Source organism: Solanum dulcamara, chromosome 4 (assembly GCF_947179165.1).
Source record: "Solanum dulcamara chromosome 4, daSolDulc1.2, whole genome shotgun sequence".
Lineage (NCBI taxonomy): Eukaryota > Viridiplantae > Streptophyta > Magnoliopsida > Solanales > Solanaceae > Solanum > Solanum dulcamara.
This window is the reverse complement of record NC_077240.1, coordinates 17,441,218-17,454,261: the sequence shown is the minus strand read 5'-3', so window position 1 is coordinate 17,454,261 and position 13,044 is coordinate 17,441,218. Positions and strand designations below refer to the sequence as shown.

At 32.1% G+C, this 13,044-nt stretch overlaps 2 protein-coding genes across 2 annotated transcripts; one reads left to right on the top strand and one right to left on the bottom strand.

Moving 5' to 3' along the window:
* Positions 1–70: 70 nt before the first annotated feature.
* On the bottom strand, positions 71–3,406 carry LOC129886713 (uncharacterized). Its single transcript, XM_055961512.1, has 6 exons — positions 3,078–3,406; positions 2,930–2,989; positions 2,637–2,749; positions 1,645–1,713; positions 634–685; positions 71–519 (listed from the first exon to the last, which is right to left on the bottom strand). Exons 1-6 carry the CDS (start codon positions 3,321–3,323, stop codon positions 385–387), a joined length of 675 nt encoding a protein of 224 aa, XP_055817487.1. The 5' UTR covers positions 3,324–3,406; the 3' UTR covers positions 71–384.
* A 4,944-nt stretch (positions 3,407–8,350) lies between these two features.
* Positions 8,351–10,301, top strand: LOC129884777 (SPX domain-containing protein 3). The gene is made up of 3 exons (XM_055959060.1): positions 8,351–8,651; positions 9,556–9,721; positions 9,831–10,301. Exons 1-3 carry the CDS (start codon positions 8,403–8,405, stop codon positions 10,202–10,204), a joined length of 789 nt encoding a protein of 262 aa, XP_055815035.1. The 5' UTR covers positions 8,351–8,402; the 3' UTR covers positions 10,205–10,301.
* The last annotated feature ends 2,743 nt before the right edge of the window (positions 10,302–13,044 follow it).

Here is a 13,044-nt window from a genome sequence, read left to right as displayed (position 1 = left end):
ACATAGCTTACAGACCTTTCTATGTATGTATTTGCAAATATGTAATAGCAGTAGCAAAACATTTGAGGAATCAGCAAGCCCAACAAGCAGGGTATTTCATAAGTTCATCACATACAGTGTCTCAATCACATTCATGACCATCCCTATGCCTTTTCCTCGAACAAGATACATGAGTTTTTTTCCTATCGAACTTGAAATACAGGAGCAAGATACTTTAAAAATATGTAATAGGGTAAACTATCCATGTCTTCTAAAGGTATAAGTACTTTTCAAGTGGTTAGAGCTATCACAATCACTGTATTGATCTATTCAACCTTCTTTCCTACAACTAGGAAGTTTGGGGGGGGGGGGGGGGGGGTTCCTTAAAGCGTTGCAAATTATTAACTAATCAGATTCATCTGTAGAATAATCGGCATCCTTAGAACACCCCTTCTTTAGCCTCTCTTGGAGATCTAACTGCTTGGGTAACACTAGATCAATCCTCCGACCTGACTCTAAAAAGTATCTCTCAAGCACCATCTGCAGTTATACAATAAAGCTCAGTTCTTAATCATAAGTTACTATGTTCAGTCTATCTGAAAAAAATGTACGGGAGAAGTACAAAAAAGATGATGAATTGAACTAAATACATACAGCAGCAGCGTAAGCGTCCTGTTTCCCTTCACGTACAGATTTTCCGAGGCCCCTAAAAATGGTGATGTTGTTCATTTAGAATTTCTTTTATAATCTTCTGATATAATTTTTTTTTATCTTTTTCTGATATGCCGCATCATGAACCAACATCTAGCAACCATTTATGCAAATTTTCATCAAGACACTCTGATTACACTATTAGAACAAATATAAGGCACATGCTAAATGCTAATGTTTCTGAATTGGCTCACATTGGCAATATAATCTCCCAGGTAAGTTAGATATGATTATCAACGGATCAAAGTTCATTCTGTATAAACTGATCAATTCCGTGGGACTAGCATGTTATCATGGCCCTATATTGTCACCAAGAAAAAGCTTTTACATTCTCAGAATTTATATCTTACTATAAATGGTTAAATGACCATAGAGAATTGCGCGGGGGATTAGATCTAGTATAACAGATATTTTCGTTAGATTAGCATAACCTTTTAGCTTTCTCTTTCTCTCTCTTTTTTTTTCAGCAGTCTTGTTTTGTCTACGGCTAACTTCTGCACACTCATGATTCAACTATCCATCGATTACTTGCATCCTCTCACCAGTACATATGAGAACAAATCTCATAGTTTTTTTCTGTCTCCTGGGATTAGGACCTTGGTCTCCCATGAATCCCTGATCTTCATTCTAGCTCCTAACTAGTTAATTTGTCTTGCTTATAATGGGAGAAAAGGTAAAAAGATCTACTACTAATAGATGTTTCTGCCACTTTAAGATAACTTCTTGTAACAGACTGTTCAAAGGATACCCTCCCTTCTCATATACACTTGACAATCAATTTGTTAGCAAGAGAAGTTGACAAACTTCATCAATGTTCCAAATGAGATCATGATTCCTCCTTGCAGATCCTAGATATTTACGCACATAAGAGTAAAAATTGAAAGTTGATGGAATGAAAGAGCTTCCCCTCAACTGATTCAATAAATATAGGAATAAGTCAGAAGAACCTATTACCTATCAACCATGTAGCTCATTGCGTCAATTGTTGTCCCGTACTCTTCCTGCAGATATACTCTCCAGCCCCTAGAAGGACAGCATCGACATAGAAGACGACAAATTATGGCAGAAGGCCCCTCATCACTTATAAGATGAATTTAAACATGTCGCGAGAGAATGACTAGAGAACTACAAGATGAATTTAGTGTCAATAATTTGTAAAACCAACTTATCAAAAAAAAATGTAAAACCAAAGGGCATACTAGCTCAAAGGTTTCTGAATAGGGAGTCAACTAGTCTGCCAAGTGTGTAATAATCAGATCAGTTTGGTTAGTAAAATATAAGAAGCGAACATGTTCTAGAATAATCTAGATGGTTCAACCAATAGACTTCCAAATATTTTCTTGAATATTCACTTTCAAGTAACTTGAGACATAATCTTCAGAACTTCCATAAGATCACACTTGATAAAAAGTTGGCATTGATAATAGTAGTGTTTCTGTGATGATTGGATAGGTCAAAATGCAATACACATACTTTGCAGTACAGTTACTGAAATTAGACTTAGAGATACATACTAAGCTTCAAGGCAGGACAAAATTCCTTGTTCAAGTGACTACTTCATACTGTGTGATACCTTCTTACAGTTTTTTTGACTTAAACTATCTTATCATACAATCTCTTCATAGATGAGTCAAACATCTATCCTCATTTATTTACGAGAGAGTAACCATTGTCCCGAATTTGACCAATATGCATGGTCACTAGCACTTGAAGCTACTAAGGTACCGAATGCAACATCAAAGCATACTCCACACAACCAACTTGATCACACTAAAGCCAACATGTTGAAATTAACCCACATTGTCAATCCATATCCACCAACAGACAAGATATCTTATTATCCCATTTAGCCTGCAATTTTAACTCTCTTGTTTTTTTGCTTTCATTATTTAGCCTGATTTTACAAAGAAAACGATAAAAGACTAAAAGTGCTAAATGACTAATACCTCTCAGCAGCTCGAACAGCAAGCCTACCAGCAACACTCCGAACTTTGTTAGATTGTGGAGTTTCCCTTCCATCACTTGACAAAGGGAGTCCAATTATAAACTCATCCACTTCCTAACTTTCCAACAAAACCATACTCATGAAATTCCAGATACTGGAATATCAATTTAATTCTTAACAGAAATTAAATGAAAGAGTAACTAAATCATATTCAAGAAGAATCACATCAATAACCAGCTTATAAATTACCATAAAAATTAATCTTTCTACATTAAACATAAATAAGTCGTATACCTGTTTTTGGGCAATATCAATAATTCGAAGTTCAAGCTTCTGTCCTCTCAACTCCAGAACCTAAAATACACCAAATCAAAGTTTTTAGTATATGAATGTGCTTTTGCTTTGTGGGTGTATGAGAGCTTTGCGGATGAAATTGGGTTACCGTTAAGGGTCGAAAGTTGAAGCCTTTACTAAGGGCAAGTCCAGTACGGGCAAGACCCAAATCCACTCCAAGACTGAAACCTCCTCTCCATGTTGAATCGAGCTTTCGTCGAACCACATTTGGGGGAATTTCCTCAAGCGATGCTGCTCTAATTGCCTGAGTTTTGGAAGAAAATCGCAGAGAGTGCCCGCCGGCCGACCGAAATGTCACCGGCGGCAAGCTTACCGCTGCTAATTGATGTGCCATTGGAAGATGTTCTGGCTCTATTTCCGGTGGGATAATGTTTTCAGTATAAATAATTTTTTTGTCCTAATTGTGGAAATAGTTCTAGATAGAAATTATTTTTAATGATAATTTTAACAATTAAAAGCATAACTTGTGCTAAGAGCAATTATCTTTTTCACTTTTGCTATTATTTTAAATCACTTTCTTCATAAATTTGACCTTGACTTTCTAAGTTAAAAAATTATTTCAAGGAAAAAAGAAATGAAAGTGAAATACATGTGAACAAAAAAAAAAAATATATATATATATATATAAAAGAGAATCTTAAGTACTGGCAAGTCCACATTGATTGTCTTTCTCTTCTATTCGTTAAATAGATTTAAACTTTAAAAGTTATTACATTAAAAGAAAATACACGTCTCATGTAATAAGAAGTATCTGTTCGAAACGATGATTAGAGAATAAATCAACAATTTCAAACGTTTCCATCAAAAGAAAATTAAAACATTGTCATTGAAAGAACATTGTTCTTAACCAGTTGCCCGAAAGTAACAAAAGATTGTACTCAATCAAATCAAACACAAGAAAAAACGTTATTTTTCATTATGTGTACTCATTTTAATTTAATTTCTATGAAAGATAAGAAAGTAAATAATGAGACTTTGAGGAGGACAACTGTGGAAGCGCCAAAACGTGTTTTCTATAATCCTAAAGGAATGTATTAGCAAAGACTGACAATATTGCAGAGGGGCTTATGGTGGATTGGAAGTCTTAATATTTATTTGATTGTGGTAAGTAACAAGACATTGCATTCTTGCCTTAATTGGAGAGGCTAGAAAAATTGTGCAAAGAACTTTTCACTTTATAAGTGGTCGTGTCTTATATTTGTATTGTTTAGCTTGAATAAACTTTAAAATGTATATATATTTTTATTAAATCAAGGTGTTAAATTATAATAGGTGGAAATTTTATGTTTATAAGGGATATAAGTATTTGATATAACTTTTTTCCGACTTCTCTTTAAATATTCATCGTAAATTGATATGATTGTAGGCTACATTATTATTCGATATAAAAAATTTAACACATTGGATTTAGATGATAGTCCATTAGATGTTTCATTCTTTGAAAGAGTACGCATATTCATCTTCTTAGGTTATCTTTCAATTTTTGCATATAATTTTCCTTGCGACAAATACAACAATTTGAATTTATTAGAAGTAGAGTTTACAAGAAATTATCATGGATCTTTGTCTCATTTTTTTTAATTGTTGACTGTGAAGTGGTTCTATAATAGGACAATAAGGGAAGATGTGATTTACAATTTCTTCATATGTGTATGAAATTTACTTAAAATATGTGAATATGTTCATATTTTCTATTTGTTGAATGACAATGAATTCTTTGCATAATTTCTTTTTATATATTTTGCTTGATATCAACTTACAATTTTAGAGTCATAAAAGTTAACCATTGTTGTAGATTTTATGAATGTAGGAGAAAGAATAAAATAATAAGATATAAAACAACAGAATTTATAATAATTTAAAAACAAGTCATGAAGAAATCAAGCAGTTGGTATCTGATCTAATCTTTGTTTTTTTTCATTTCACTTAGAATGTAAATGGACATGCAATTTAGCGACGATCATTCAAAATACGGAAAAGGGCCAAAATTATCCCTGAACTTTGAAAAATAGTTTATTTATGCCCTTCGTTCTACTTTAGGGCCAATTATACCCCTACCGTTATACTTTGGGCCAAATATGCCCTTGAGTATAACAGAATGCCACGTGTCAGTTTCTCAGTGGTCAACTTATTTCCCCTTTTAAATGTGTTTTTTTATTTTTTTTTAAATCTGTTTTTAAAACCATTTTTTAAAAATATTTTTTTAAAAAAAAATCTATTTCGTTTTTTTATCTATTTTTAAATCTGCTTTTTAATTTATTTTTTTAAAATCTGTTTTTTATGTATTTTTTACAATATGTTTATTTTATTTTATTTTAAATTTGTTTTTAAAATAAATTTGCATTCACAGATTTAAAAAGAATATATTTAAAAAGCAGATTTTTAAAAATAGATTAAAAATGGATTTAAAAAACATATAAAAACAGATTTTAAAATAAAAATTTAAAATAAAAATTTTTAAATCTGTTTTTTTATGTATTTTTTACAATATGTTTATTTTATTTTATTTTAAATTTGTTTTTAAAATAAATTTGCATTCACAGATTTTTTAAAAAAAATAATTTAAAAAGCAGATTTAAAAATAGATTAAAAATGGATTTAAAAAACATATAAAAACAGATTTTAAAAACAAATTTAAAATAAAATAAAATAAACTGATTTTAAAAAATAGATAAAAAAAACAGATTTAATCTCAAGGGCATATTTGGCCCAAAGTATAACGGTAGGGGTATAATTGGCCCTAAAGTAGAACGAAGGGCATAAATAAACTATTTTTCAAAGTTCAGGGGTAATTTTGACCCTTTTGTGTCTCATTACATACGTACTTTTGCTACGTTTTTGAGTTGCCTCAGTTACATTTATTATTGAAAAAATGAAGAAAGAAAGGGTTCTTTGACATTTTTGTGGGAAAAAATGAACGGATGAGAAAAAAGTGAAAAGACAAAAAATGGAAGAAATGTATGATTTCACCCAAAAAATAAGGTGGACTAAAACTTAAAATCTAATATATTTGGACTTGAGAACTAATATCTTTTTAATTATAAAAAATAAAAATAAAAACTTTTCCTTGCCTCGCGCGAAGCGCCGGGAAATTTTCCTAGTTCAAATATACGAATAAACCCAAATTTTGATAAAGAGAAAAAGTCATCACGCCAACCTAATATCTAATTTTGGTTTCCAATATTTTCCTTGGTGGGTAGACAAATTAGTATAACTATTAGTCTTACTTCTTTTTATTTTTATTTTATAATGATTTGATATTCAAAATTCATTAACAAATTCACACCTTATAGAATACTTTCTACAAGAATTTTTTTCATTTTTAATGTTATTTATATCATTTAGAGGCGACTTAAGCGGAATTAGGCAATTTTTTTATTTTTCGTGTGTGTTAGTCCATGAATATTTTGATTATATGACTTTTGATTAATTTTTTTCGAAACTTTTACGGAACCATCCGTAAGTACCTCGGAGAGCAATACATATAGTCTCGGCATGATCAACGACATATTTATAGCATTTAAGTGACACTCAAGCGGAATTGGGTGATATACTCACTTTTCATGTGTGTTAGCCCATGAATATTTTGGTAATATGGTTTTCGATCGATTTTTTTTCGAAATCTTTACGGGACCCTCCGTAAGTACCCGGAGAAGCAGTACGTGTAGCATCGACACAATCCACGGCATATTATAGCATTTAGGGGCCACTCAAGTGGAATTAGGCGATTTTTTTATTTTTTCATGTGTATTAGCCCATTAATATTTTGGTAATATGACTTTCGATCAATAATTTTCTGAAACCTTTACGAGACCATTCATTAGTACCGGGGGAAGTATGTGTAGCCTCATCATGATCCACAATATATTTATATCATTTATGGAGTCACACAAACAGAATTAAGCAATTTTCTCATTTTTTGTATGTGTTAGCTCATGAATATTTTTGTCATATGACTTTCAGTTAATTTTTTTTCAAAACCTTTGCGGGACCCTCCGTAATTACCTGAGAAAACAGTACGTGTAGCCTCAAAATGATCCACGGCATATTGGTCACTCAAACGAAATTATACGATTTTCTCATTTTGCCTGTATGATAACTATGGATATTTTGGTGATATGGTTTTCGGTCAATTTTTTTTTAAAAGTTTACGGGAACTTCCGTAAGTATCCGGGGAGCAGTATGTGTAGCATTGGCACGATCCACAACATATTTATAGCATTTAGGGGTCACTCAAGCGGATTAGACAATTTTTAAAATTTTTCGTGCGTGTTAGCCAATGAATATTTTCGTGATATATCCTTTGATTAAAAAAAAATCGAAACCTTTACGGGACCCTCCGTAATTATCTGGGGGAGCAGTACGTGTACCATCAACACAATCCACGACATATATATGATATTTAGATGACACTCAAGCGAAATTAAATGATTTTCTCATTTTTTGTATATGTTAAACACGAGACCTCTAATTATAAGAGGGGGGAATCTTGTTCATCCTAGTAATAGCACATACTTTATTTCTTTCATTTTTCATTCAATATTTGGTACTGCATTGAAATTCAACTAATCTAAATTTGTGCTTCGTAGGACCCTATTAAAAAAAAAACAATCTATCAAAAAAAATATTATATTTATGGCTCAAATTCGAAATCTTAGTCTCATCCCGTGCACATTTGGTGATGATAGTAACATATTGATATAACTACATGTCCACTACTAGTAGGGGGATTGGATAAGTCTGTGTTTTAAACTGTTCAATTCTTGAAATCCTTGACTTGAAGGCAAGAAAAAGTCACTCCAATCAAATTATAGCCCCAAAGGTATGAACAATATAGAAGTAGACCCCACAAGTTACATTTTTAGAGAGCATTTCCTATAAAAGAACCCCACGAAAAAACATATTCCCAAAGCCCTAATTTTGATTTTCTCTTTCCCTATGGTAGATTCCAAAGGATCATCCATTTCTCCAATTCCCAATTACATAATCCTACTACTAATCTAACAGTCACAGCCTTTCACTATACATGATTTGATCTTTGCCACGTTACTCCACTTAACTATTCAGCGGCTCTGATTTGTTCTTTTAGTATCACTACCATGTGAGAAATGACACTGACATTAATTAGTGTTGAAAATTAAAAAAAAAAGTCATTTACGAATATGCTTAGAATTCTCCTACTCCAGCAACCCCTGTTGTTTTTCACTTTCATTTAATTAAATTAAATAAACAGTCATTCAACGCGCCAAGCATATGCTTCTAAATATTCTTTTACTTGTTAAAAACCAACCCCATTTTCTTGCCTTTTTTCACTTGTCACACACTATATAATATATTCTCCTCGTCTCCCTCAATATATTTATTTTCCCATTTTATAGCAATTTGGACCTTCTTTTTTTTTTAATATAGGAGAATGAAGTTTGGGAAGAGGTTGAAACAACAAATTCAAGAAACATTACCAGGGTGGGGTGACAAGTTTTTGTCTTATAAAGAGTTGAAGAAATTGGTGAAATCGATTTCTTCATGTGCACCACAAATGATGAGTGGATCAGTGGAGTATGGTAAGGCAGAGGCTGAGTTTGTGTATTTGTTGAATAATGAGATTGATAAGTTCAATGCATTCTTCATGGAGCAAGAAGAGGATTTCATTATAAGACATAAGGTATGGATGACCAACAACCACTCCAACACTAATCTTTTTGTTTTGTGATTAATTGTAGAGAGGTGAATTAAGTAATTTGAGTTAGGTATGTCTAATTTCCCATCACTTAAAGTTTTACATGGCTAGGATAGCAACATGCAAATTCAAAGACAAAGTAATTATGCCTCAATTTTAAATAAATTGTGATTGGCAATATGAATTATTAATATTTTATTTAAATTTAACTCATGTCATGATATGAAATAAAATAAAAGTGAAAATCAGTTTTTATAATATATATATAAATAAATAATAGTAGTAATAATATTAGAATTTCTATAACAACTTTAAAACATATTTCCAATGTACTAGTAATCTTCTTATTTCATTAAGTTATATCTTTTGCTAAAGTTACATCGATTTCAAAATTAATGAGAATTGAGTGAGTTAGACTACGACTTACTATTATTTTGTTCTTCTTGACCAAACCCATCTCAAGCCACCTAATATGTTAATGATGCATTCATTTTAACTCAACTCATTATAATTAGTCCAAATTAGCTCAATAGAACTACTCATGGCACATAAAAGCAACCTAGTACTTGGTCCAAAAGTAGTGACAAGCCACCAAGTACATTTTGTTCCAGAAGGCTTGTCATATACAGGAGAGGACAAAGTATCTTTACGGAATAAGCTCAAAGATGCCACAACCTTTTGTACTCTGCTTGTTTCAAAACTTATGCAATCTCTTTCCTTTTTTCTTTTCTAATTTCTGAATAACTTTTAAATTTTACCCTCGTTTTTACTCCACCTTATGCTAGGTCAAAAAATTAACCCCAAATGACATTTCTTTGTCTGAAAATTATACTATTCAGTTAGGTCAAAGTTTTAAATTTATTTAAGAGCAGAAAGACTTGATATGCAGGAGTTGCAACAGAGGATAGGGAGAGTGATTGATACATGGGGGCCAAATGGGAGCGAACCCTCTGAAACAGATTACAAAGAAGAATTGGGAAAGATCAGAAAAGACATTGTTGATTTCCATGGTGAAATGGTCCTCTTAATCAATTATAGTAACATTAACTACACAGGTAGTTAATTAAATTGTAGAGTACGTACGTTAACGTTACGTTACGTTACATACTCCTAAATGTAATTTAATATATCGACAGTTACATGTAGTTATCTTTATTTTTATAGGGTTGGCTAAGATACTGAAGAAATACGACAAGAGAACAGGTGGATTACTGCGGTCGCCGTATATACAGAAGGTTCTTCAGCAGCCATTCTTCACAACAGATCTGATATCAAAGCTTGTAAAAGAGTGTGAAAGCACCATAGATTCAGTGTTTCCACCTCCTAGTGATGTAGAAAGAGGATTAATACTAGGATCAGGAGTTGCAGGGGAAGGAATATTTAGGAACACAGTAGCAGCTCTGCTCAATATGCAACAAATCAGAAAAGGCAGCTCTACTTATGGGCGTTTCTCCTTGCCACCTCTCAACTTGCCAGATCAATCTGATGTCATTCAGTCACAATCCTTGCAGCTCAGTTCTCCCATAGCAATACCCTAGCATGTTATCATGTATTATATATATGGAGTAGTATTTATATATAAGTACCAGTAACACGTACGATTGTGTAGTCTTTTAATTTGGTAAGTTGATTTAATCTGAATCTTAATCATCGTAAATAAAGTTTTTATATTATCAAGAAGTCTATTTAGAAATTTCTATAAAACTGATATTACACCAAATTCATCTATTCACTGCTATCATCGTTCACTATTATCAACTACGTACCACCACCCTTATTCACAACCATCATCACTGTTGTTGTTCACTACGTACAATTAGTTGTCATTACCACTAGCCACCATTTACAATTATCATGACCACCGCCATTACCACAATAACCACCATCAATCACCACGTTATATAAAGCCAACAACCACATTATACATAACCTTTCATAAGCTATTACTATCATCCACCATAACTATCAACCACCATCACCACTAGCCCACCATTAGCCAACATTAACTCTAATCCACATCCACATTCACTACCATCGCTAACCATTACCTTCACTGGCCACCAATTATAATTTTTAGTTGTCCCAGTGAAGGCAAAAATACAAGATGATATCTTTCTACTAGATATTTGTCCAAGTCTTGATAATCAAAGTTACTTTATATGAAGAAACTAGTAGATATATAGCCCGTGGAATTAATCAAGATATAAAAAAAAAAGTCTACAGAATAGTAATGCCACCACACTATATAAGATTATCAAAGCCCAATATGATTGAATAAATTTCATGCTATAACTCATGATTAGGTCCAGGTTTTTATTTAAGGCTGTTTTGTTCACCTCAAATTATGCCCTTACTTACAGACAACACTTTATATACCACTCAAAAGAATTACTGTTGTAAGGTAAATAAAATGGGACGTGATGGGACTAGTAGCCTGTTTGGATTGACTTATTTTTCAACAGCTTATAAGTTGAAAACTACTTATAAGTTTAAAAAAAAAATAGGTACATACCAACTTTTTTTTTCGACTTATAAGCTGTTTTCAACTTATAAACTGCTTAAAATAAGTTCATCCAAATAAACCCAACTATTTATTGAGGCTTACTTTAAGCACAAAATGACTTTAAGTTGGTCAGTCAAACACTCAAAAAGGCTGAAAACAGCTTATAAGCAGCTTATAAGTCAATCCAAACGGCCTCTAGAAGAATATTCCTATGATCAGTCGATATCATCTTTTACTTTGGCAATATGAGGCTCTGTAAGAATTAGAATCAGTACCATTACCTTAAGTAGCTACCAATTTACATTTTCAAGAGTAGCAAGTGACAGAGAAATGGAGTTATGTGAGGAGTGACGACACGATTCCTAATAAAAAGGGAACCAAAATTATTCGCACTAACTGATTCACATATAGATATTTTCATTTTTGGTTGTTGCCCTTGCTTTTGCAATGTTACTCTTTTTTTACCTTACTCTTTCACTCTCTTTTTGAGCAATTCTGCTTCACTTTTATAAGAAAAGTTTGATCACTAAAGAGTAATTAATAATTTGAGTACTTGTGATAGTCTAATCTTTCACACTTTCAGTATATTTATATGAAAGTTAGAATCATCCATCCTATAAATGCCTTGGTCATTTGAAATGCTAAAACAAACATTATTGATGAATTATTTTAAGTAGGATTCCTTCCGTGGTACATTTGATCAGACACAAAGTTTAAGAAATAAAAAAAAAATTGTTATGTTTACCAAACTATCCTTATTAAAGTCACTTTAGTGCTTACTTTTAGTTGACAAATCTTCACAATAAGGATTAAGTGGGACCCAATAATGGTAAAGTGGTCGTTAACTTAGTTGTCAAATAAGAAAATGTGATATTCTTTTTAAAATGGGTTAATTTTCTTTTAAAAAAAAGTGTCACATAAATTGAGACAGAGGGAGTACTTTAGAGTGAGGGAATAGAATTTGTAGTTGTAAAAAGAAAAGTCCATGACTCATGTCGTGATATATGGATGATTGTGATCAAAGTAAAAAGAGATATTTCTTCATCAAGTAATTAATGTAAAACTCCTGTCGTGCTGTGTGGTGCAAGGAAATTTAGATGTCTGCATCAGAAAAAACAACTACTAGTGGCTGCATGGACGAGAATCCATATATATATATATATATATGGGTGACGCTAGCTAGCTCGTTAGATTCTTTTATAGGATATCTTATGAATAATTCCTGCTGTCCTGCATATCGATCGGAATGTATATCACTAGCTCTTCATTGGTTAGTTTGCTCTGTAATACTCATGCTCTTGTTATTCTGTAATCTCTTTTTTATAAAGTCAAACTATGTATATCTCGATATTTTGATCGGTGTCTCTATATCTCGACCGTTGATATATGCATGTAATCTCTCACCAATATTGTACTCTTTCTCATTCAATTTTTTTAGTTGGATCAGTGAATAAACTTCTCCCAATTAATTCATCAAATGTATAAATAGTATTACAAATATATATTAATTAGTAAGTTGTTATTTATTTTTTGGCCAAGAAAACGAGGACCTGAGAGTAGGTATATTTTATATCTTAGAAGTGCAAAAGAGGAGGGCAAAACCTTACCTCTAAGATACAAAAACAGATTGTATGACTCAATCTGTTATAAAGAGACCAAAAGGAGGAGAGAAATCCTAGTTTTATTTCTCTCAACTTGAGAGTTTGAATTTGTTCATTTGGTAAACTCCCTGATGCTTGATTTGCTTAGTAAGCAGTTGGGAAGAAAAGAGAAAGTAGAGAGAGGAATGAGAGAGCTCCAAAAGCCAAAGTCATACGGCTAATGAATATTGGAGAGTAATTATTGTTGAATATTGTTAGGCAGTAAAGAAAAAAA